Source organism: Mercurialis annua, linkage group LG4 (genome assembly GCF_937616625.2).
Source record: "Mercurialis annua linkage group LG4, ddMerAnnu1.2, whole genome shotgun sequence".
NCBI lineage: Eukaryota > Viridiplantae > Streptophyta > Magnoliopsida > Malpighiales > Euphorbiaceae > Mercurialis > Mercurialis annua.
In genome coordinates, this window is record NC_065573.1 from 27,676,190 (window position 1) to 27,702,021 (window position 25,832).

General features: G+C 33.5%; 2 protein-coding genes across 3 annotated transcripts; both read right to left on the reverse strand.

Annotated features, from left to right (window-relative positions):
• Positions 1-7,679: 7,679 nt before the first annotated feature.
• Positions 7,680-17,050, reverse strand: LOC126678526 (uncharacterized). The gene is made up of 2 exons (XM_050373418.1): positions 16,993-17,050; positions 7,680-8,362 (listed from the first exon to the last, which is right to left on the reverse strand). The coding sequence occupies exons 1-2, from the start codon at positions 17,048-17,050 to the stop codon at positions 7,680-7,682; spliced, it is 741 nt and encodes a 246-aa protein (XP_050229375.1).
• Positions 16,949-22,838, reverse strand: LOC126677061 (probable galactinol--sucrose galactosyltransferase 2). Of its 2 annotated transcripts, XM_050371498.2 has the most exons (15): positions 22,666-22,838; positions 21,232-21,424; positions 20,889-21,105; positions 20,502-20,749; positions 20,294-20,384; positions 20,112-20,160; positions 19,897-19,988; positions 19,665-19,775; positions 19,404-19,526; positions 18,510-19,062; positions 18,348-18,415; positions 18,118-18,252; positions 17,801-18,018; positions 17,544-17,632; positions 16,949-17,451 (listed from the first exon to the last, which is right to left on the reverse strand). In XM_050371498.2, the coding sequence occupies exons 2-15, from the start codon at positions 21,407-21,409 to the stop codon at positions 17,089-17,091; spliced, it is 2,535 nt and encodes an 844-aa protein (XP_050227455.1). In that variant the 5' UTR covers positions 21,410-21,424; positions 22,666-22,838; the 3' UTR covers positions 16,949-17,088. The 2 variants fall into 2 exon arrangements, with proteins under 2 accessions (XP_050227455.1, XP_050227456.1); XM_050371499.2 differs by lacking the exon at positions 21,232-21,424.
• Between the last annotated feature and the right edge of the window lie 2,994 nt (positions 22,839-25,832).

Consider the following 25,832-nt stretch of genomic DNA (forward strand, 5'->3'; position numbering starts at 1 on the left):
ATGCAATCACTCGACCATGTTGCATAAGGACGCATCCTAGTCCAACTCTTGATGCATCACAGTATACTGTGAATCCTTCAGTTCCTTCTGGTAGCGCTAAGACTGGTGTCGTCGTCAGACACTCTTTCAGTTTCAGAAAACTGAGCTCACACTGATCCGTCCAGTTGAATTTTGCATTCTTCTGAGTTAGCTTCGTCAAAGGTACAACGATCTTCGAAAAGTCCTGTACAAATCGTCTGTAGTATCCCGCTAAACCAAGGAAACTTCTAACTTCCGTAACTGATTCAGGCCGCTTCCATTCTATTACCGCTTCAATCTTCTTTGGGTCAACCTTAATGCCACTTTGTGAAACCACGTGACCTAAGAAAGCCACTTCCGTTAGCCAAAATTCACATTTAGAGAATTTAGCGTAAAGCTGATGCTCTCTTAGCGTCTGTAGTACTATCCGCAAATGCTGAGCGTGCTCTTCTTCTGTACGTGAATAGATCAGAATATCGTCAATGAACACGATCACGAACTGATCCAAGTACGGTTTGAATATCCTATTCATCAAGTCCATGAAGGCTGCTGGGGCGTTCGTCAATCCAAACGACATAACGAGAAATTCGTAATGATCGTATCGAGTTCGAAAAGCAGTCTTGTGAACATCATCATCGCGAATCTTCAGCTGATGATAGCCTGATCTCAAGTCGATCTTGGAGAAATACTTCGCTCCTTGTAATTGGTCGAACAAATCATCGATTCTAGGTAACGGATACTTATTCTTAATTGTCACCTTGTTCAGCTGTCGATAATCGATACATAGTCGAAGCGATCCATCCTTCTTTTTCACGAACAACACTGGTGCACCCCACGGGGATACACTTGGTCTGATGAAACCACGATCAAACAACTCTTCTAGCTGATCTTTTAGCTCTTTGAGCTCTGCAGGTGCCATACGATAAGGTTGTATCGATATCGGCTTCGTGCCGGGAGCCAATTCGATACAAAATTCAATCTCGCGATCTGGGGGTAATCCAGGTAATTCCTCTGGAAAAACGTCTGGATAATTCGATACAACTGGCACGTCACTTAAATTTACACTTTTCTTCTCCATGTCTCGTACTATCGCTAAGAATCCTTGACATCGCTTCTTTAACATGCGACAAGCTTTAACAGCTGAGATAATACTCGTAGAAGATTCCATCTTATCACCCTGAATTGAAACCGCTTCAATTCCAGGCGTGTTAAACGTCACCGTCTTCTTTCGACAATCCACATTGGCGTAGTGCTGAGCTAGCCAATCCATTCCTAGAATGACGTCAAAAGCTAATACTTCGAGTAAAATCAAGTCAACTAACAAATCTCGTCCTTGAACTTTCACAGGACAAGACGGGCAAACGATACCAACTTCCACACTCTCACTGACTGGAGTAGCTACGGATAAAGGGTTCCTAAGATACGCTGGTTGCATTCCTAACTTACTAGCGAAGCTAGGCGAAACAAACGAATGCGTAGCGCCTGGATCAAATAAAATTAACGCGTCTTGAGAAGCGATAGGAAAGGTACCTTGCACCACAGCATTGGAAGCCTGAGCCTCCTGAAGATTCAGTGCAAAGACCCTGGCCTGACTCCCGCCAGCCTGCGAAGTCTAACCAGTACCGCGTCCTCCGCCATTTCTACCTCCTCGATTTGCATAACCACGGCCTCTCTGACTGAAGGTACTTCCTGTCTGATCATATCCTGACGCTATCTGCTGCGCTGTTCTCTGCTGCTGATAAGAAGGCTGTACTACAGTAGTCATCGAACCCTGGGGCATCTGCCTCAGACAATCTTTAGCAAAATGGCCCCGTTGACCACAGTTAAAACATGCTCCAGTAGTAATGTAGCACGCGCCATAATGTCTCCTATTACAGTTCAGACATAAAGGAACTCCGCCTCCTATATCACTCATTGATCTGGCACTAAATCCGGTGCCTGAAGTACTAACTCTAGTTCCATACCGAGCTTTCTTATTTCTCTGCTGACGTGATGGGGGTCGAGAATAACTCCTAACGTATGATTGGGTAGGTGCGCTCTGTACGCTGCGAAACACATCACTCCTCACAGGCGCAACATTGGAAGGATCGGGAATCTTTCCAAAACGGATCAGAGAAACTTCCATTTGCCTAGCACTGTCAATTAGTTGCACTAGGGTTCTTCCGATATCAGACGTCAGATTCACAAATTCAGCTCCTAGACCCTCTACAAACCTCGAGTTCACTCTAACTGGGTCTGTAGTCAGGTCTGGTGCAAACCTACTCACTCTGGTAAACTCTGTCACATACTCTTGCACAGACCGATTGCCTCTACTCAGGGTCAACCACTGACTACGATAACTCTCCGTCACCGCATATGGTAAAAAGTACTCCCTAAAGTGGTTCGCGAATTCAGCCCAGGTCATAGTATCCATGGTTGGCTGAATGTGCTGCAGAAACCAATCTTTCGCGGGTCCTTTCATTGACATTTCCACCATAATGATGGTCTGTCTCTCATTATCTTGCAAACGTCGAGCGTTACGTTCTACTTCTTTGAGGAAATCGAGAGCATCGCCTGAGCCGTCAAACTTAGTTGGCTTAAGGCGCATATAAGCCAAAACGATATCTCGATCAGTGAAAGCAACGTTACGCAACTGTTGCTGCTGTAGCTGTTCACGATGCATATTCTGCACCTCACCCTGATTAGCTTGCATAGCCGCAATTCCCGTAAGAAACTGATTCAGATCAAAACCCACAACATTAGGTTGCTGGGCTTGCGCTTGCACTCCAGGTGCCTGCGCCTGGGCCTCTTGGCCACCACCTCCTCCATGAACAGAAGACTCATCTTGAACTTCTGGATGGACGTCATGCGCCCCTTCTATAACATTACGTGCTGCAGCGGCAGCTCGCTCTACTTCTTGTCGTTGGTCAGACATCCTGACCAAGACAAACATCGTTACTTAGCCATATAATCGCATATTATCGCAACCGCATATCGTATTAAACCCGCATCTCATCACATGCGAACACACACGTAAGACAGACTCACATCCTAGAAGGAAAGCTGAAGGTTTGAAAATCAAATGAATACGTAACAAATTCGAATCCTATGTGCTGCAGTAGATTCCTAGGAAAATAAATCACTCTTCTGACATAAGCAATGGTAACTGGACCATGCTCTGATACCAACATTGTCACGACCCAAACTCAGGGCCGAGACCGGCGCTAGGGAATGGGAGTGGTTGCTCCGAAACCCGCAGCAAGCCTAAAAACGTAAAATAAATTTTTCGCGAATATAAACGTCATGCCGAAGCACACATGCCAGGCACACATATCCTCTGGCAGCCACAATGTAAATAACGCAGCAAGCGTAAAGCGTTTAAAACTTCAAAACGTTAAACTTATATTTACAGAAAACTATATATTACAGGCTGACTTGCAAAACACTTATCTACCGCAGCTCTAAGAGTAAAGTACTGTTTCATTACATACTCAAAAATACAGACTTCTGGAAGTAGGATAGAAGTCCGTTGCTTCAAAGCGTCTTTATCCTGAAAGGAAATCTGTGAGGGGTCAGTATATTGGGATATACTGAGTGAGTTCATACATTTACTAATAAGTATTCAAATAAAATCATAATCGATACTTAATCGTATGCAGCCAAGTACAGGATCCGAATGAAACCTTAATCCTCAAACATACTAATAATCAATCGAGCAACCCAATCATAAATATCAATTGCGAGTCCAACTCGCTGGTGGCCCAGCCACTAGATACGGGGACTCCAGACTACACCGTAGCCGAGTGCTCTCTCGTATCAAAATCATGAACCCAATCGTAAATTTCATATTCATCATCAGCTCCCAGCTGAGTTATATCAAAACTGGTGATCACACAGTCCTATTGTCGCCCAATAGGTAGCACGTTCCATCGGATCAATACTGGTTTCAAATCAAACATATGCAATTCATAAAAAGAATTCGCATATAAAACATGCAGTTCAAATATAAAGCAATATAAAATAATTGCTTAAATAAATACTTTAAAAGCAAATCGTATAAACTCACAGAAAACGCTTATCCAAAAATACGTCGGGGCTTTAGAACGTCAAGCTTCCCGAACTACTGGTCCAGCTGCTTCTTGCCTCGCCGGATCTAAAACAAATTTTTAAAACATTTGACTGATATCAGAATCCTATTCTAAGATTGACTTTAGACTCGAGACTCGACACATTGAACTCTCATTAATCGTCGTGCTTTTCACGTATATTTCGATAAACGATATCAAACTCGTTTACGGATCGTAAATTACTTCTAATTCAATTCCCGTTTAACCTCATTAGGTTAATTATTCACATAATCGATTAACTACTATTCGATTTCTGATTCAATACGCGAATTCAATTAATTCAATCGAGGTACGAAGAATCGGGGTGCGAGAATCGGAGGGTGCACGTTCGTGTATGGGGGTACACGATCGTGTACCTTGATGGTACACGTTCGTGTACTTTGGTACACGGTCGTGTACCATATATTGGTACACGTTCGTGTACCACAAGTACACGATCGTGCACGATCCCCCGGAATCGATATTCGGGGTTTCCGACCTGCTATATACGTAAAAACGCTCCAAACTCAACCAAAACGCGTATTCTAAGCTCAAAACGCTATATATCAATCCTATACTCGATAAAACAATAAAATCGTTTCGTGGCCTAAAACTTTGAATCGATATAACTCAAAATATATCCGTTTAAACGATAAAACGTCAAGCTTACCGTGATTACCCGTCGAAATACGATCGTTTGGACTTATAGAACGTCGGAAACGGGCGAGAAACGAGATCGAGCGACGGAACGATACGGTATTGCCGTTTGTTAAAGAAAAGAGATGAAGATGATGAAGGTTCTGTAACCTTCATTCTGAAGGTTTGGATTATATATATGTAATGGCTAACTTGCCATTTGGTCCTTGAAACTTTTCAAATGTTTCAATTTAATCCAAAACCTATTCAATTAATCTTTCTATTAATTCATATACGTATTATTTATATCCGAATAAATAATACTAACTCAAAATATATATATTTCCATCGAAAATCCTCAAATTTCTATTTTCGGGGTTTAATTGGCTAATTTGCACTTTAGCCCCTAAACTTTTCAAAATTTACGATTTAGCCCCAAAATACCTCCACATCCAAATTTTCAAAATTAACTCCTTAAATCCCGCTAATTGACTCATCAAATTTTATCCTGAATTTCCGATATAATTAAATTAAATTCTCCTTAATTTAATTTATCGGAAATCACGACATGTGGCACGACTTAATTACCTTAAAATATTTTGGGGTATTACACTAATTTAGGTTTTTATGTTTTAATTGTACCCTAAAATATTAAATTGATCTCTTTATACTTAGAAAAAATTTAAAATAACCTTTCATTTTATATTATTAATAGTATTTAGGGTCTAACTGAAATATAGGCTAAAAATGAAGGATTATTTTAAAAAAAAATTAAGTGAAAAGAGTTCAATTTAATGCTTTTAGGTACAATTGAAACACAAAAAGATAAATTAGGGTAAAATTGAAAAACTTCCTACGTCAGGGTATAATTGAAAAAGGGGCTAAAGGTGGGTTTTTTTTTTGAGTGATTAGGCCTAAAATTTTAAAAAAATTCTTAAATTATTTATTTTTATAATTTATGACATGATAAATATTTTTAAAAAGTAATTTTAAATTTAATTAATTTTTTTGAACTTTAAAAGTATTATGATTAAGAAATCTGAACTTATAAAAAAAGAAGATAAGTTTTATTTTAGATAACGTGAACAATAAGGTTTTTTGCAACTATTTATTTTTTTTATTTGCGAAAATGGCCCGAAATGTTTCCTTATAAGTTTCTGAGAATTTCGAAGAGTTTCGGTTTCCAGAACGTTTACTTATGAGTTTCCGAGATTTTCTGAGAGTTTTGGTTTCGAAAACGTTTACTTACGAGTTTCCGAGATTTTCTTAGAGTATCGGTTTCCAAAACGTTTACTTATGAGTTTCTAAGATTTTTTGAGAGTTTCGGTTTACTTATGAGTTTCCGAGAATTTCTGAGAGTTTCGATTTCTGAAACGTTTTCGAAACAGGATACGCAACTTTTACAAAATTTCTGTGCTACTTAGTTTCAAATTGCTCTTTGTAATACTAATTTTTATTTTAATAAGTATTTTATGGATTAAAAAGAGATTAGTATCCATCTCCATCTTCGTATCGCTATCATCTGATTTAAAAGTCTCTTTATTATTTTGTACACATATTAAAAAGATATAATGTTTTTTATGTTACATATTTAATTGTAATTTAAAATTATAACTTTTATTAATTATTTTGTAAAAGTGTATAACAATTGAGATAAATCGAGAAAAAAAAATCTATTAACTAAAAAGTGCATAAGACATTTTATTTTTGACGAGAGTACATAAAGGAGATATTAAAAATAATTACTTCATTGCTAATTTCCTAATGCGTAGAATTTCCTAAATCGTTGTTACTTAATGTTAATAAGCCACGTGGAAAAAAGTGCGTTATAACAACGCAATGCAAAATCCGAATTAGAACGTTCCTTAAAACTCAAAAGACTTAAATACCCTTAAATGTTATTCCTTTTGAATGTTTGAGAAGGATTAGAATGACAATTAACCCTCCACCGCCATCAAAAATAGTTACTATAAGTAAGGAATAACCTAAATGCTGATTTTAGCGCCTCAAATATATTTCAAAGCCAATTTCAAAATTTAGGGTTTATGTTTTATTGATTTTAATGCGAATTTTGATTACATCTCTTAATCAACTCTCTTATGCTGCTATCGAATTCATGCTCTCGTTGTCCCTGTCCCTTGAAATTAGAGTGTTGATTATGAGATATGGTTGAAATTTGCCGGAAAATTAAGAAAAATCAGATTAAATGGCTGCTTTGGTCATTTTAATTGCAATTTTGATTACATCTCACAATCAACACGGTAAACATGATGAATGGTGTCCCAAAGTGGCTTATGTTGCTACGAAATTTATGCTCCCGTGTCCCTGTCCCGGTCCCTGGAAAGTTTTAGCGTTGATTGTGAGATGTGGTTGGAATTGGCCGGAAAATATATAAGGTTTTACGTTGTATGGCCAAATTTACCTTTTTAAATATATTTATTGTGGTTACGTTTCTGATACTTCAAATTTGGCGTTTCGTAAATTTGGGCTTTTTCAGGTATGTTCTGCCTTTTATTTTACTATCAATTTGATTACATCTTATAATTAGCACTGATAATTGTATCGTTTGTTGGTTGATAATTTTCTCGAAACGCCTATGTGGCTTGTGTTGCTATCGAATTTATGCTCCCATGGTCCCTTTGAAAGCCGAGTGTTAATTATTTGATGTGATGAAATTGGCTGTAAAATCAGAGTCATGGTCGTTTTAAAATATGAATTTTTTTGACTAAATTACATCTCACAATCGACACTGGTTATCATGTTGTATGCTGTCCGAAGTCGCTTATGTTGCCAACAAATTTATGTTCCTTGAAAGCTAAGCGTTGATTATGAGATGTGGTTGCTATTTGCTGGAAATTAAAAATTATGGTTTAATCATGGTAGATAAGGTTTTATGTCCACAATTATTGTATGGTTTAATTTTTTTAAATCTCAATAAACTTATGCTGATATAAAATCTCTGTCCCTGTCCCGACGAATATGTCCCTGTCCCGACGAGTATATGTCCCTGTCCCGACGAGTATATGTCCCTGTCCCTGTCCCGACGAGTATATGTCCCTGTCCCGACGAGTCTCTGCCCCTGTCCCTGTCCCGACGAGTCTGCCCCTGTCCCTGTCCCGACGAGTCTGCCCCTGTCCCGACGAATCTGCCCCTGTCCCGACGAATCTGCCCCTGTCCCGACGAATCTGCCCCTGTCCCTGTCCCGACGAGTATATGCCCATGTCCCGACGAGTATCTGCCCCTGTCCCTGTCCCGACGAATCTGCCCGTGTCCCTGTCCCGACGAATCTGCCCCTGTCCCTGTCCCGACGAATCCCGACGAATCTGCCCCTGTCCCGACGAATCTGCCCGTGTCCCTGTCCCGACGAATCTGCCCGGTCCCTGTCCCGACGAATCTGCCCGTGTCCCTGTCCCGACGAATCTGCCCGTGTCCCTGTCCCGACGAATCTGCCCGTGTCCCTGTCCCGACGAATCTGCTCCTGTCCCTGTCCCGACGAATCTGCCCTTGTCTGTCTCGACGAGTCCCTGTCCTTTTCCCGATCTCTATCCCATTGCTGTTGTTGGCCCTGTCCCGACCCTTTGAAAGTTGAGTATTGAAATTGGTTGGAAAATGGGAGTTACGGTCTAATTATGGAAAATCATGTTGATTGCTTTTTCAAAAATCTCAATGAGCTTATGCTGATATAAAAATTATATATGTCTCAATATCTTTTGTGTCCCGGTGAGACTCTTTTATTGTCCCGGTCAGTCTCTGTCCCTGTCCCAATTTGTCACTGTTCCGAAGAAGTTTATGCAGCTAATTCTGAATTTATGTCTTTGTCCCGGTTTTGTATCGTTGTTGAGTGTTGGAATTGGATGGAAAATACGAGTTATAAGGTTTCCTTAATGGTATTTTTATTTTCAAGTTGTAGTATGTGTTTTGATTCTTTTGATATTCTATCCTGCCCTCTGCTTTATATGGGTTCTATAATGGTATTTATATTTTCAAGTTGTATGTGTTTGATTTAAAGTCTATTTTTTTTCATAATATGCTTTATAGCAAAAGTTGGTATTCAATATTGTTTATTATGTTTAGCTTTTTTCTATTAGTTTTTTTGATTTAATTTGGTTTCTATATTTTTATTTTGTACTGTTTTCTAGCTATTACATGAACATTTTTGTTTTGAGGCAGACAAACTTTGGTTGCTGCTATTACATGAACATTTTTGTTTTGAGCTAGACAAACTTTGGTTGCTGCTGCTATTACGGTTGTATGGTAATCATTATGTATTTAGCTGTTACTGCTTATGATTTTTTTTTCCCGTTTAATTTCATGAACTGCCATAAATGTATCTCTTTGTAGTTGTATGAGTACCTATTTTCTGTAAATTGATCTTATTATTTGCTCTATGAAAGGGCCATTTATAGCTGATAAATTCACATCTAATATACGATATGTGACATGCTTTACTTTTGTTAATGCCAATTGAACTATATTTCCTAGTCGACACTAACAAGAATTCTGCTCTAAATTATTTTTCTTATCATTTGCTTAAGAAGCGCCAAGTGGCTTTTCTTGCTGCTCAATTTATGTTTCCATGGTCCTGCCTCCTTGAAATAATTATAGTTGATTTGGATACTGAGTGTTGATTTTGAGATGTTTGTCAAATTGGCTGGACATTAAAAGCTATAACTAATGGAAAATCAAGTTCTATAGCCATACTTTATTGGTTAAATACTGATAAAAAGTTAGAGTCTCTTAAGCTTCTATTCTTTTGCGATTTAATTGAATTGATTTTTGGTAGTGTTGGATCTATAAAAATATTGGGTGCTTGCTGCTTCTGTTTACTAATGCAGGGTTATCTTTGATTTTTGTCTAGATTTTTAGTTTATAATGCGTGCTTTTGGTTTTGATGATTTCAAGTGTTGATGTTTTTTAGGATTCCACCAGCTGGTGGAGATGTGTGCTAAGTTTGGAAAATAAATGTTATTTCACTCTTTTATTTTTAGTGATTTTATGTTTTGGTTTAGCTGAGTCCACATTTATGGTGTTTTAGTCATGTTGTTACTTTTAAGGATTTGATCGGCTTGTTGATCCCTATGAGTCTATGACATGTTAGCTTTGTTTTGGCATCATGCTCAGCTACATCTAACACTCTAGCATAGTATTGTTCGGTGGTTTGGTATACATGTTGTGCTTCATGCTTCGGATGTTTCAGAATTTGTGAAGTTATGGCTGCTAATGCAGCAAAAATGGGCCATATTTGGTGTTTGTAGATTTTTAGAATGGGCTCTTTTTATTTTGATGGTAGTACTCGACTTTTCTAGGATTTCACCAGGTGGCAATGTGCGCGAAGATTGAAAAATATATGTTTATTCACTCTTCTCTTCTTATGGATATGTTTTGATTTAATACTTTCAAGGATTTCACCGGCTTGTGAATCATGTTAACCTTATTATGCTATCATGATCAGCCATTATTAACACTCTACCATCGCAATAAATTTGGTGATGACTCTATGTACTTTGTAGGCTTTTTCACAATTATAGCTATTTATTATATTTCTATTGAGAGAAATACATATTGGTTGCTTGCTCTAAGTATCCTTTTTAGTGTTGAAGATGTTAAAGAATTTTGTGAAGGATTTCACTTCCTCCTTTACATATTTTGTGATTCTATGCTCTTCTTAGTTGTGTATTTCTTTGATGTTCTAAAATTCTTGAGCTTAGTTATAGTTAGCCTCATTAATTAGTTGCCAAGTCTTATTTGGTTTCTTTATTTGTTTCCTTGTTCGCTGTTATCATTTCATGATATTCTGTGTTTTTCCCCAACAATTAGTGGTTTTGTACACTCTGTGTCGATGTTTATATTTTTTAGAAAAAGCTAATCCTGAAATTGTAATTATAAGAAAAATGTACTTGGTTGCTTGTAGTATTCCATTTATTATGTTTGAGCATATGAAAGAATATAATTAAGGGGATTGTATGTCTTTGGAATTGAGCATATGTAATTGGTTGCTTGTGATTCGATTTTTTTCTTGGTTGTGTATTTTGATGATATGCTGCATGATTCTTCAAAACCTATTTGTTTAAGGTGAATCTGGCCAATCTCATTATTCTCTTATTTGTGTGCGTTTATGTTTATGGCTACTGGTTTTGTAGCTATTATGCAAGTAGAATTTCTTCATGTATGGTTAATATTTCAGTAGTCAAGTGCTTCAAGTTTGAAGATATTATCTGGCTGCTTATGTCGCCTTTTTCTAAGTTTCAACGATCTTATTGTAATTCTACCACTTTTTCTTCCAGAAGTATCTATTTACTATCTGGGCATGCAACTCTGCATGTCTGAGTCGATTGCACAGCTAATCCCTTGCTTAGATTAGTGGGAAAAGTTTTAAATTATTATGTGGTGAATAATGGTTTTAAGGTTAGGTCAAGAAATGGATGTTTTAACTATCTGTTCTTACTGTTTTTTGACTTGATCTGAAACTATTATGCGATGATTTGATCTTATGCTGGAGTTTAAATTGCTATTTTGTACTCTTTTTTCTTTTGGATTCCAGGAGCTTGTATAATTTTTCTTTTTGTTTGTACATCGCTTTTTATCGGATTTTTTCTTGACCTGTTTTCTTAATTATTTCGTAAATAGTATTATTTGTAGTCAAAATAAAGTCATTTCTGCAATATAAATAACGGAGCATATGTGACTGGACATATATCAAATGTCAATTGTTTTTACATATATTTAATTAAGAAATATATAATTAATGTATTGCTAAATATCTACTTTAGAAAGCTGTAGAAGCAAGTTCTACTGCTGCAATTAGATTCAACGTAAATCACGAAATTACGTCATTATATATGTGGTTTTGAAGATGTTTGTTACACGAGCCATTGCAGGTCATTCTTTCAGGTTCCACTTATCTGGTTTTTTTTTTTTTTTTTCCAAAGTTAGAATATATTAATGAAGATGTAAATACAAACAATGAAAGTCATATCACAAGGATCTCAATATGATCTTTCAAATTTGAACAACCAACTACTAAACAACAATCCAAGATAAGCAAAAAATAATCGAAAATAAAGATAAATCTATGACATGAATCCCGATAAATTTAACACAACAAAGAACTATGTTCCCGTTGGACGGGGTACTTAGATCATCCTTTTTCCGATTTGACAAGAAATCCGCTCTATCCGACGAAGCTTAGCATTTTTGATTCATCTTCAAGAATATTCTAAAGAGATAGATTTAAAAACCTCCCCAATGTTTAGATTTACAAGAACTTGGATTTAAAGTTCGAACAAACACTAAATAGTCTTGAACGATCTACAACATCGGATCAAAGAGGTAAGAAAACAAACCATAACAATTTATTTCATAAGATAAAATTTCAAACCATAAAAAACATCTTAAAAAAAGTCTTATTCAATCAACAAAGAGTAGATCTATACTAAATAAAACTATGGGCGGAGAGAAGATGATTTTCCGGTGACCGGAAAAATCATCTTCTCCCACCCTCACCAAGAACAAGATGAAGAAGATGAACTTTGTTTAGAGAGAAGGGAGAGCAAATTTTACTTATCTGGTTCATTAGTAGTTGTTTTCATTGTCTATGTTTATATTTAACAATTTTGTAGCTTTTAAGTGATCCTTTTTCTAATTTTAAAATGTTGATTTATATAAAGAATTTTTCTTCCTCGAAAAAAGAAAAACAAAATATATAAAATATCAATTTTAGTCTTATTTGCATAATTGATAAGACTTATTGATAATATATGCACTTTTAAACAGATTCATTAATATAATGTAAATAAATTGTGAAAGTATAATTTTTATACTTATAAATAAGGTGGATCTAGATATAAATTTTAGAGTGGGCCATTTATGACTAAATTATTATATTTTTTTTAATAAAATTGGTTAAATGTAATATTAGATGAAATGTAAAAAATTTGAACCGAGTCCGAATTAGGTAAAGTTCGAGCTTGAACTTTTAAGTTCAAATTGAATCCCGACTTGAGTTCAATGATAATTAAAAATAGGTATTATGTTCAATGTATTATAATTTTTTCATAAAAGATCATTCAACTATAGAAATGTAAATTTAAATTTAAAGATATAATCATTAGTATACTAAAAAGTTAATATATAATTTTATAGGCAAAAGGTAAAAAAATCAAGGAAGTTTTCCAAAATCCCTCATTGTTTGAAAATTAAATAATTGAATCTTTCAAAAGATAATAGTACATGCTTATAAATCAGTCCATTCAGATGGGTTGCTTCGATTGAAACGTAGGCGGGTTTTTTTCTAAATAATTGCCCTTTAAAAATATATTTTCCGGATAGTTCCTCCCCCCTTGATCTGTAATTATGAATTGCGGATTTACCATGAATCTGCAATTCATAATTACGGATTCATTTAATCACCTGATTAATGCATAATCAGGTGATTAAATGATTCCCACATGGGAATCAACAACCACTGACAGAGTTAGTGGTCAACTGATTCCCATGTGGGAATCAATGACCACTGAGTGTGTTCGCAATTATGAATTGCGGACATAATTCTATAAACTGGGTGTGCAACCAGCACATCCAAATGGCAAAAAACACAGCCCTCGCCTCATATTCTCTCTACTCTCCTCTTATTCTCTCCCCGTTCTTTTTATACTTTTTTTATTAAAAAAAATTATATCCAAAATTTTCTCGGTTTAAATTTGCGGTTTTGTAATTTTGGAATATCGGAGAAAGGTGTTGCAATTTTGCAACTGGACAATGTATTGTTTTCTGCATTATTTTTCTGAGGACTACAAGAGGTTAGTGTATATTTTATTAATTTTTAGTTTTGTATCGATATTATTTATTAGTTAAATGTTAAAAATTAGTGTAAACTAAAAAAATCTCATAATTTAAAAATTTTAGTTTAGTTGTAAAATTATAGGGATTAATCAAATATATAAAAATATTAGGATTTCTAGTATTTTATTGTCGAAATGTTAAATATGTAAAAATTTATTATAATTTAGAATAATGTTATAATTTAAAGATTTTAGTATAATTATAAAAAAAGTTGCATTTTAATAAAATGTTAGGGATTAGTCTAATTTAGAAAAATATTATAAATTCACAAGTATTATAATAATTTATTAGGATTCTTTGTATTTTATTGTCGAAATATTAAATATGTAAAAATTTATTATAATCTAGAATAATGTTATAATTTAAAGAATTTTGTATAATTATAAAAATTAGTTGTATTTTAATGGCATGTTAGGGATTAGTCCAATTTAGAGAAATATTATAAATTCATAATTATTATAATTATTTATTGTAAGTAAAATGTCGTTAAAAATGCTATACATTTGAAATGCTATAATTATTTATTGTATGTGACTGATACCTTGCGACACCGACAGACTCAGCAGGATTATGACATGAGAACCCGGATTCGGAAACCGGCACGATTTCGTGATTAGTATTGTTTTATTTTATACATCCTAGTCATGTAAACAATTTCTGATGAAATTTTTTTTTTAATGTTTATTTAAAATATTAAAATATAGCTATTTCATTTTTTATATTTTTATAAAATTTAAATTATTCAATATATATTAAAAATATTAAAATATGTTTTTTTATTTAAAGAATTCTGGTTAATGATTGGGGAACAATTGCCCAATCATTAACCCTCAATTAATTATCCAATCATTAGGGAGACAAAAATTGTCTCCTCGATGATTGGATGCACCAATCCAAGCGGTTTAGTGGTTTGGATTGGTGCGTAATCACCTGATTAATAGTTAATCGGGTGATTACTTGAATCCGCAATGGGTCAATCCGCAATTCATAATTGCGGATTGGGGGGTCAGGCACTATCCGAAAATTATGTTTTTAAGGGGCAATTATTTGGGAAAAAATCCAACGTAGGCTACCTTGATTTGTGGAGTTACATATATTTTATGTTCTGATCTATGATCGACATCTATAAAGGATTTATTTTCATTCGATATCGTATATGAAAAGTTTATAATACCAGAAAGTTGGAAAATACAAGTTATGCAAATTTCTGCAGAGCCACTAAGGAAAAGGAAGACTAATCCCATAATTGAATAGGCCTAATGTCTTAAAAAACCCCGACCTTTTAGCCCCTTTTCAATCATACCCCGACGTTGAAAATTTGTCAATTTTACCCTATTTTGCATTTTTGTGTTTCAATTGTACCCTGAAAAATTAAATTAACGTCTTTTGCGTTTGAAAATTTGTTTAAAACATTCTCCATGTCTCGCATATATTAATTGTATATTTTTAAAATTTATTTAAATTTAGTTAAATTAATTAAGAATTTAAATTAGTGTTAATTTGATTATGGTTTTTAGTTAGTTTTTAAAAATAAAGAACTTATTTGTACTTTTTTGAATAAAAAAAAATTTAATTTCATGTTTAGACTTAATTAATTGAATGATTTCATCATTTAAGTAAAAAAATTCACAAAAAATAAAATATTGGGGTACAATTGAAAACGGAAAATTCAAAAGTGGATAAAATTGACAAATTTTCAACGTCGGGGTGGAATTGAAAAAAAGTTTAAAGGTGAGGGGTTTTTGAGTGATTAGGCCAATTGAATAACAAAAGCTTTGTACATGCTTAGCCTGTTGATGTATAAATCAAAATTTCACATAACCAGGTTTTAATGCTAATATATCATGGGTTTAGAGTATGTATTTAGACATTTCATTTTCACCATTCTATATGTACCCATGCTAATGTTCGTTATGTTTGGGGTCATTGGCACATTATTTTCTATGTTCTTTTCAAAATGCAGTCAGTTTACAAGCCTTTACTTAAATTCTTAAGTTAAACTTTTCTCATAATTATATGATCAACAATATTGGAGCTAGAAATCTATATCTATTTTATATCTATATCTATCTATCTATATCTATATCTATATCTATATATATTATAATCTTGAACTCCAAAAGAGCTCTCACACAATTTCGCCAAGTGGCTTCTTATATTTCATCCACGTGTACAAGTACAACTATATTTAAATTTATTTTAATTCTTATTTATATAATTTAATTAATTATTTTTTAAACACACAATAAAATTTGAAGAGTTTAATATAAGTTATAAAATTTGAAGAGTTTTGTTTAATTAATTTTTTTTTAAATTATGACATAAAATATATTTTAAAAAGAAATTTGATTAAAAATGTAATTTTAAATTTAAAAAATGAAGGTTTAAATCCATAGTATTTTAAAAAAATTAAAATTATGAAATTAAAATTTAAAGAAAGAAATTTTATTAAAAAGATAATTTTAAATTTAGAAAATGAAGGTTTAAATTCATTGTGATATAAAAAAAATTAAGAGTTTTTTTTATACATCATTAATATTACAAACTATGAAATTGATTATTATTTTAATTAGTTATAAATTTAATTAATTGTAAGTTTTTAAAGTTATTCATTATGAAATCTTAAAAGTCTTTTTTATTATTAATATTTGTAAGTTATGAATATGAAAAGACAGTTTTTCTATATATAAATGAGAAACATCAACCTGATTTCATATACATAACTTCTTATCTTATGCACTTGGATACTAAAAAAAAGGTATGCATTTTTCATCTTTTTAAATGACAAAATATATTTAAAATTCACAAAATATAAAATTACTTATAGTTAATTTTTTATTATTTATGCTGAATTGATGTGTTTTTATTGCAAGACAAAAAAAAGCACGTATATTGTTAATTTATAGTTAGAGAGCATATATGAATGATATTATTTTTCTTTATTTGCTTGGTGGTGATGTGCATGAATCATATTCTACGTGTGATCTTAACTTTACAACTATATATGATCATGTAATGAAAGAATTATTTAAATTTTTTACTATTTAAATTTTTCATGTATTAAATAAGATATTATAAAAAAAATTATTTGTTGTAAACTTTATTATCAAAACCCGCGCAACGCGCGGGCATCAACCTAGTTATTAATATTTTGGAGTTTTAGAGGCATTTTTGAAAACGGAAATCAAATTCTTTTTTAATGAGAAAGAGAATTTGAAAATATGAGGGAAAAATTTAGCTGCATTTTAGTTTGACTGTTAGATGGAGATCACTTCATTTCATGGTACACTATATCTCAAGCTAATTAAGTCATATACTTTGGTCGGTTATTTTTAGCATCCGAAAGTATAAAATGGAACTCTCAAAACTTGCCAAGAAAAGCTTTTATTGCTAAAAAGTGGGAAATAATTACATTGACAAACACCTTGTGCAACATCTCTCTCACCCATCTTCTGCAAGTATGCTACCATAATACTTGAATAATGAACTCTCTCTCTTCAAACTCTACTTAAACCTGGATCTCAACATCCCATCTATACATCTCCTCCTCCGGCACGGGGAGACTCACGGTCACTAGTCCACTCTCAGAGTTGTAGTGGAACTCTGTCTCAGCATTACCCACGACACATTTGAGCGGACGCTGTGAAGAGTAAGCACCGAAACGTCCACACCCTCTGACTTTCATTGCAATGGTTGTAGTTGGGGACCGATTATCACTCAATGCAGCAGTGAGCTCCGAGGAGACCTCGCCATCAAAAGGTTCTGCTTTTGTTTCGGGAGCTGTGTGGATGGTGACTTCATCTACCGCACCACCTGTGTTGAACATGTCGAGCAATCCTATTGGGGCAAATGAAATGTTGGAAGTGATTTCCTGCATGATCAGAAGTAAAATTGATGAGTCTACAGTGACATAAGTTATCTGAGCAATGGGCGTACAAAAAGGAAAAAGAGAAATGAACTCACCGTGATTGGACAGAAATGGAAGAGTTCATACTCGAGAACTTTTAGCGTCACTGGCAAAGAAGCGCCTTTAGGTAACCGAATCACCTCCCCTGAAATGAAAAGAGGAAAACATATTAAACCCAGATTCTCAATGTAGAATTATGATCCTTAATCTAAAGTACATCCAGTGGCAAATGGTAAAGTTGCTTTTGTGGCAGATCATTTCTTCTCCCTGTAGTGATGTTTAAAAATCGCTTGGCTGGCAGCTAGTCAGTTACCTGATCTATGGGCATACACTACCGTCTCCCCATTCCAATCTGCACCGGCAACTTGAGCAATGCAATCGACGTCAGTGGCGCGGACAGAGACTGAGAGGGTACCAGGAGAAGCATCATGAATACGGGTCTTCTTTTCGATCTTGCACCAACCAGCACCTTGGCAGTTGAACACACCAACCACACCAGTGCATTTATTGGCATTCCATACCTTAAGCAAACTGCAAAATACGACAGCTCGCATCAGCTTTTTAGCTCGTAAGCATACAATGGCCAAAAAATTTGTATGGAAAGCGCATGAGGAAGAAAAGGCAGCGTACCTAGTCCCATCTCTTGCCGGATCAACAAAGAGACAGTCACGGGTCGGCCTGCCAGGAAGTTGGGTTCGCAGAACTGATCCATCGGGAAGGACTAGCTTCTTCAGCAGCTCAAAGTTATGGTTGCCAGGCTTATCACTAAACCAAGGAGGCACATTTCCACATCAAAAATATGTTAATTTCCATATTTCAATGATACTCTCTAAAGTAATTGAAATTCTCGGAAAACATACCTGACATAAATTGGACATCCACCTATAGCACGAGCTGCAGCATGATAATCTGCAGCAGGGTGTAAACTCTGTAGCCACAAATTATTTGTATTAATACATATATAATACTATAAATCCCATTATCAGAAAGTTATCAGGATGCATCCCCATCTTGTAACTTACATGGAACATATCCCAGTCGGGTTGCATAAATTCTCCGAGGAAAATGGAGTTGTAGGCCACGGAGGAAATGTGAATGGTGTGGGAAGCAGGGTCTCTAGGATAGAAGTCATCAGAAGCTCTCACAACAGCAGTCTGCTTGGCGCTATATAGTCCATCGGTGTTATGGCACATACAAGCAATACAACCATTATCAGGGAAGTTTCGGGCAATTGAAGCCTCAAGAGCCTGGTGATAGGCACGGGTGAGAGAAACTCTTCCACCATGGCCAGCACCAAGAGTCTCGATAATATTCTGAACGTCAACTTTCACTCCATCTACACCGCATGTAGCCAAGTAAGCATGAAGTTCATTGTAAAAGTTGAAGACCTTCTTTGGATGCACCAAACCAAGGCCATGAACAGAGAGACTGTCCATGACAATGTCGGGTTGGTTGCCTATTACACCAGGAGACTGAACTGGATATGCCAAGGCAGAGTCATAATGCTCCATACCAGCAGCTGCTGGTTTTACTCCACCCCAGTATCCAGCTAAAGCATGCCATACATATACATACCTGTGCCAGATGATAAAACACAACAAAACTTGCATATAAGTACTTTATGATTGACTACATCCTTTACTTCCTTGTTAGTTATCCTATCACTCAATTTATACTTTTACCAAATAAAAGACTACAGAGAATGAACCACCCAACAAAATGCACCACATATGTAGCATGAAAACGAAAAACAGCGAATAAGTTATAAATATAGAGTTTTGGAGTTTTAAAGTGTTTCCAGAAATGAAAACAAAATAATGAAACATAAGACTCGAGAAGTTTCGTGCAATAAATTGCACCACTATCAGTAGCATAAAGCGATGAAGTTGAAAAGGGAACACAGTCAAGCCACTCACTTCACATGATGATGTTGCTTGGCATCTTCCACCACATGCTTCAGTCCGGTGCTCTCCTCATTCTTTGCACCGTTCTTCTGAAACTTTTCATTCTCTTTTATCCCAGTGAGCATTCTTGCAAATCTGAATAGAAATAAAATTAACAGTTCCATCAACAAAATGCTAAGTGCAAAATTTCTATTTGATGGATATGTCGACCACGATTCGTTATCATAGCTTTAATATGTGACTGAATCAGGGGGGAAAGGATAAAGATCATACTGCGCTCCTTCTTGTACAACGACATTGGTATCTTCCTTAGCTTTAGTTTCAATCTGTTGCCAGCCATCATCAATAATTAAAAATCGTGAGGGAGTCCCTCCTGCTGATAAACTGCAAACATAGTCAGAAAACCATGTTAGTCACGCAAACCACTAATTTTAATCAGCTAGTAGTTATGGTTTCTATGCATTCATAAAGAACAATTCTATCGCCAAGATAGTTTCAGCTTCACCTTTTAAGGCCTTCCTCAACACCTTCAGCTGTGACATCAGTGTAAAAAGCATCCCAAGTGCACCAGCCAAACCAGTCAAGGAATGAGGGCAACTACACAAGACAAAAAGTATAGAATATATAATTTAGACACTTTCAACTTCGGTATACTTGTGATTTAAATTGTGTATCAAAAGAACAAATCATAGAGTACCGATTAAAACAAGATGTTTTTACCTTTTTCTTCTCGCGATGAAGAAAAGTCTGCATATGTTTCTCCACAGCCCTGTTTTCATGTGAGCTCACTCATTAATCACAGCTCAATAGTTCTTCAAGATATTAATTTAAAATGCATATTAAAAACTTCCAAAAAACAAAACAATATTGCAGTTGGGTTTCGAATTAAAATGGGGACTCACTTCACAGCCTGGCTGATAACTTCGAAGGGATTAGTACCAGCATGCATGTAGACAAGGTAAAGACCTTGGTTGGTTGCAACCGCATTATCCCCTGCAAAACAAATAACACACCAAAGAAACCACATCGTTTCGGTTCTCTCGAACTCAAAGCCCTCCTATCTATTTCTTCCCCAATTGATACGATGTCAATTTGTCATGATCAACTCACCACTCTCAACGCAGACTTCTATCTCATTCTTTTCGTTGCCTTGCAGAACAGCACGGAACTGGCCTTCGAGGAGAGGAAGGAAAACAGTGTAGATGGTCTGAGAATCATCTTGATCAACTCCTTCACCACCATCCTTGCTCTCAACAAGCATGAATTGGGTCTCAAAAGGAATGTCTTTCCCACACATTCCCATCCTCTGGGTCATCCACCATAATTTGAAACGGAAACAGCACATAAACCTCAGACCCCTGAATGAAAAATGAATAATGAAAATCGTCAGGGTTATGAATTCATTTGCAGATTAACATTAACATAATATCCGATATACAATCACTACAAAACTTCAAATACTAGAAGGGCAAGTCCGCTCCTGCAGATGAAACTTACTCTAAGACTCCAACAGGAAAGACATGGAGACTTTTGCTATCGGAAGCAGAAGCCCCGATAAATGCGCCAGCAACAAGACCAACACCGGATCCAGGAGTGAGGACAATGTTGTCAGGTACCCCAGTGAGTATGGTCTTGCCATGTACAACAAGGTTACCATCATTGATTGAAATGTTAGGTGTGACCGTCATTGTTGATGTTGTTAAGCACCTAGTCACTGCCACCACCAACTCAAAAAGTCAATAAAGAAACAGATCAAAACCCAATAACCAGAATTCAAAAATAAACCAAACCCAATAAAAGTTTCAAGCCTAGACAAGACAACCAAAACTCAAAAATGAACCTAAAGGTCTATTATTTCTTGTTCTAATGCGAAGAGGAGCTTTAATAGCGTAATTTCTGGGAAATGAAATTTGAGAGTTTGGATATTTTGATTGAATATTTCGATAACGCCCGTTCAATTTCCACCAACAACATCGACGAACCGATCTTAATTGGTGTGATCCTCCAATCTTTAACATTATTTTCGCGTTAACCTACTCCAATCAAGAAAAAGAAAACAATAACTAACAACTCTATGGTTTCTTTTGTTTGCCGCGCTTCTTTGAAAACTAACGGTAAATTAAATATGGTGTCGTGTAGGTAAGAATTACCCAGGTAGATTACTAGTCAGTAGTCAATAATCCACATGATGCGTGTTACGTTTTTCTTGCGTATCAAAACAAAAAGGTGTTATAGTTCACGAAATTGGACATATTTGACAAATTGGGAAAGTTTAGATGATTTTTTTAAAAAGAAAAAGAGTACTTCAACAATATAAAACTTTAGGTTTGGACCACCAACCCCACAATTTTGATCGAGTAAGTGTGAAAATTGGATTTTGTATTTTTCTTTTGCTGTCTAGAACACTCGAATTGATGATTTTTAAAATTACAAAATTAAAAATATTAAAATATAAAATTAATAAATTTACATACACTGCTTATATTGAATATAAATTAATATATATAATGATGATTCTAAATAATATAAATAATAATTGTGAGATGATAAATTTTTGAAATACATATATTTTCAAAATATACAGATTTTTAAAATATATAAAATCTCTTCAATTTTTATTATAAAATGATCATCTTATGTAAAATTTTAAATTTCATTTATCTAAAATCTTTTCGCCTAAATAGTGCTTAGACTACTCATCAGAAAACATAATCCAAGAACTAGAAAAAAGAATAAAAATATTATTTGTAAAAAAAAAAACTTTAAACACGCCTCTTAAAATATGATCTCAGTAAAAAAAATCTAGTAATATTATTTTTGCCATTAAAAATCATAAAAAAACGACTTCCTTTAGTGGGAAAAAAAAAACATACTTTGCAACTAAAAATACAAAAAAAAAAATGAGAAGATTTATGTTGGAAAACGTATTTAAACCGCTACAACTATAAAATGTGAAGTTTTTTGCAATTATCCAAAATATACTGGGATTGATAGTTTGATACTACAATATAGCAATATCATAAAAGTTTCATTTTAAAATAATTGTTTACTCTACCCACAACAAAAATATTAGGAAATGACCAAATCTGGAAAAAAAAAATGAAACTAAGAAAACGAAAGAAAGATAAAAGCAGAAGCATAAAAATCAAAACAGATAGATCAAGAAAAATTAAATTCGCATCAAAAATTGCCTAATAATTTAATTAATTCACTAGAAAATTAAAATAGCTCAAAGAAAACAAAACTTGCAGAAATTCTCCAGTTGAAAACTCACCAGAAAAGTTGACGGCAAGCTAGAAATGGAGCTTACGAGTAGACTCAACTCAACTCAATAGAAGAGCAAACACTGATGGGCAGTGAATGCTTTTTCTTCTATGAGGGATTAATTAAATCTGGCAATCAGCAAAGCTCAGTGCAAAGAACAATCAATTTTATAATGGAGGTGAGAGAGAAGCGAGGTGGCGGGTGGCTTTATATACTGCCTTTCGTATTAAATGTCGAACATTTTCCACAGATTTGGTCTTTTGAGATCATGACACGTGGCAATGTGTGTCGGGAATTTTTTTTAATGTATTCTTTTTGTTTGGACTTGATGCATGATTAAATGTTTATCATTAAATGAGTGAGGGTATTTTGTTTTTAAGTTTTTGGATTTGATTGAAAGTGATTTAGGAAGAAGAATTGTTTATAATGATCAATCAGTAACCGATCCGAACACCATGACCCATGTGAATTGATAAAACGCTCTTTTAATTTAAATAAAATTATGGGTTCAAATTGTATTCATATATGCAGCCCTTTAAAATTTATAATCAGAGTCTGCTTTTTGCAAGGAGGACCTACACTACTTGAATAGAAATCAATCCGAAAATAAAAAATTTAATAGTGCAGTTTCATAATTGAGAGACGTTCAATCTCATAGAACATAACCAAAAAAATTATCAGTAATCGGTCCGAAAAATAATCGATACTAATTATTTTCAGTTTGTGGTTTAGGCAATAAATATAAGTTTTTGGATTTATTTTTTTGTGTTATTAATAAGGCCTATGATAAATAAAATCCCGGTTGATTATTCCAATTTTAATTTTTATATAATTTCTAATTTTAATATTTTGTTTGCAATTTAACTTTTTTTCAATTTTTTTTTAACTTTCCATCTCAATACGATACTATTAGCTTCGTTTGACTTTTTCGGAGATTAGTAGCTACAAATTTGTGTTTTTTGCTTTAATTATCGAAAAAGTTAGAGAATTTAAAATTAGAATTTAACGTTACTTTTAACTATTTAATATTAGAAGTTAAATTTAAGGTTGTTAGTGCTAAAAGCTCCAAAATTATAATCTATGGGTGAAATTAAACCGCTCAAATTGATATTTCCTCCATCCCATTTTAAAATTTTTATTTGCTTATATACAAAAATTAAAAAAAAAATTTATCTTTATCTTCTTATATTTCTTCATGTTTTTCCCTATTAATTAATGATAGTGAAATTTTTCATAGAATTTTTTTAAAATGACTAAATGAAGGGTAAAAAACGAAATTCAATATACTAAAAATGAAAATGGAGCTTTTAAAAGGCAAACTTATCCTAAGTTTCCTGTACATCTTTTTTTACTTCATCCTTAAGAGTTTTTTTTATTTAGTGTGCTTATAATTTTGAAAATAATTTTGTTAGATCCTTTTATTAACAAAAATATAAAAGTGTCGAAAATCAAGTAAAATTATTTTTAAAAGTATAAGGAGTAAGTAAAAAGTAAAAGAATTTCAAAAAAATTGTTTCTAAAAATACAAGAATCAAGTAAATAAATAAAAAAACCTAGATACGAAACAAAAAAAATAGAAAATAAAAAATATTGAGGATAGGTCAAGCCCTTTTAAAATGAATGTTCCAAAATGATAAATACTACTAATCTATATCTATACTATATATAAAAGCACGGATGGGGGGGGACAGACAAATTTACTGAATAATCCTTTTCAGTTTACTACTAGATAAAGGTTTTATAGTCATTAACTAATTAGTTATTTAATTAATCACTATTATAATTAAAGTCCTAATTAGAATAGATAGCTAAATTATCTCCAATTTAGTTTTTAGTATGTAAAAAATAATTAAATTATCTCCAAATTAGTAGGAATACCTATCTTTTAAATTGACTGAACTACAAAATCAAAATACTGTATTTGGTCAATAGAATATTATTTAAATTTCCATCTTATTATTTTTAAAGATATTATTAATAAAATTAAGTTAATTATTTAATTATGGTTATTATAAATTTATTAAATTCAGTATGGAAAAAAATTTAATAACCGAATATATAATATTTACTTTATAAAAATTCTTAACTAATTTAATATTAATTATAAATAAAAAAATTAATATAATTATAATATATTTACTAATATGTTCATTGACGAGTTACGTTACTAGCCACGTGCATAGCACGTAATGCGAAACTAGTATTTTTAAAATAGGACATAAGGAGAGTTAAATATTCTAATTAAAACAATGGACAGACCGGCACGGAGAAAACACCTTTATGGTCGATCATATCCTTGAGGATCAAAAAAAGGCAGCTCTTACAGTTATATGCATGTTACTACCTTTGTCATCAATTCCATTGCTCCAATCAAAAAACATGAAAATTTTCCCCATACGATTAAATTTCGTTTTCTCTGATCAAAACTGATGGCTCTGTTATTTTTCAGATGACAAGATGATGATAATACATACGGCAGAGTCATCTTTTTATTGAGAGCAACACACTTTAATTAATTTTAAATTAAATAGATTAAAAATAAAATGAATAATATGTAACGGTGCACCATGTTATAACCTGACTGTACTAAAAACCAGAACAGCATTGAATTGGTGAAGGCTTTCATTGATTTTAATGCATGTGAGGTCATTGAATATCAGAAAGCTGACATTAGAAAAGGTAAAAGCCAAAATTGTGATTTTCATGAATGCAATCCCCTGACTCTCACCACCTGCTATTGGGTCAAGCCCGCATCTTTTAACCATAAAAAAATGGAGTGTTTTTTTTTTGTAAATATAATTTTTTTTTATCTTTTTATTTCAGTATCATCAATTTTTAATGGATAACAATCTTTAAACTTCAATTTTTTTTCATATTATGTTAATTACAATATAGTAAAAAAATAAGAAAAAGACTTATAAAACAATTGTTGATATAATTTTTTTTTTCAAGAGTTGATAGTTGTTTGACTTTATGAGATATTTAGATAAAACTACCTATTATAATATATCTATTATTTTTATAATATATAAATTAATTTAATTATTTTAAAAATTATATAAAATTGAAATTATAATATTATAGTAGTTGTGGCTAATTAATTTAAAAAATTATCAGATTCTTTATATAACATAATTTGTAAATTATTTTCTATCAAATATAGTTTAATTAATTTAA

Excerpts from the sequence above, each read along its gene's own strand:
- LOC126678526 (XM_050373418.1), bottom strand. The coding sequence starts at position 17,050 with ATGGTAGCATACTTGCAGAAGATGGGTGAGAGAGATGTTGCACAAGGT. Across the intron at positions 8,363-16,992 it reads TGCACAAGGTGTTTGTCAAT|ACCGTAACTCCCATTTTCCA; the intron begins GTAATTATTTCC and ends TTCCATAATTAG.
- LOC126677061 (XM_050371498.2), bottom strand. The coding sequence starts at position 21,409 with ATGTTAAAGATTGGAGGATCACACCAATTAAGATCGGTTCGTCGATGT. Across the intron at positions 19,063-19,403 it reads AAGCAACATCATCATGTGAA|GTATGTATATGTATGGCATG; the intron begins GTGAGTGGCTTG and ends CATCTGGCACAG. Across the intron at positions 17,452-17,543 it reads TCCATTTCTGTCCAATCACG|GAAATCACTTCCAACATTTC; the intron begins GTGAGTTCATTT and ends CTGATCATGCAG.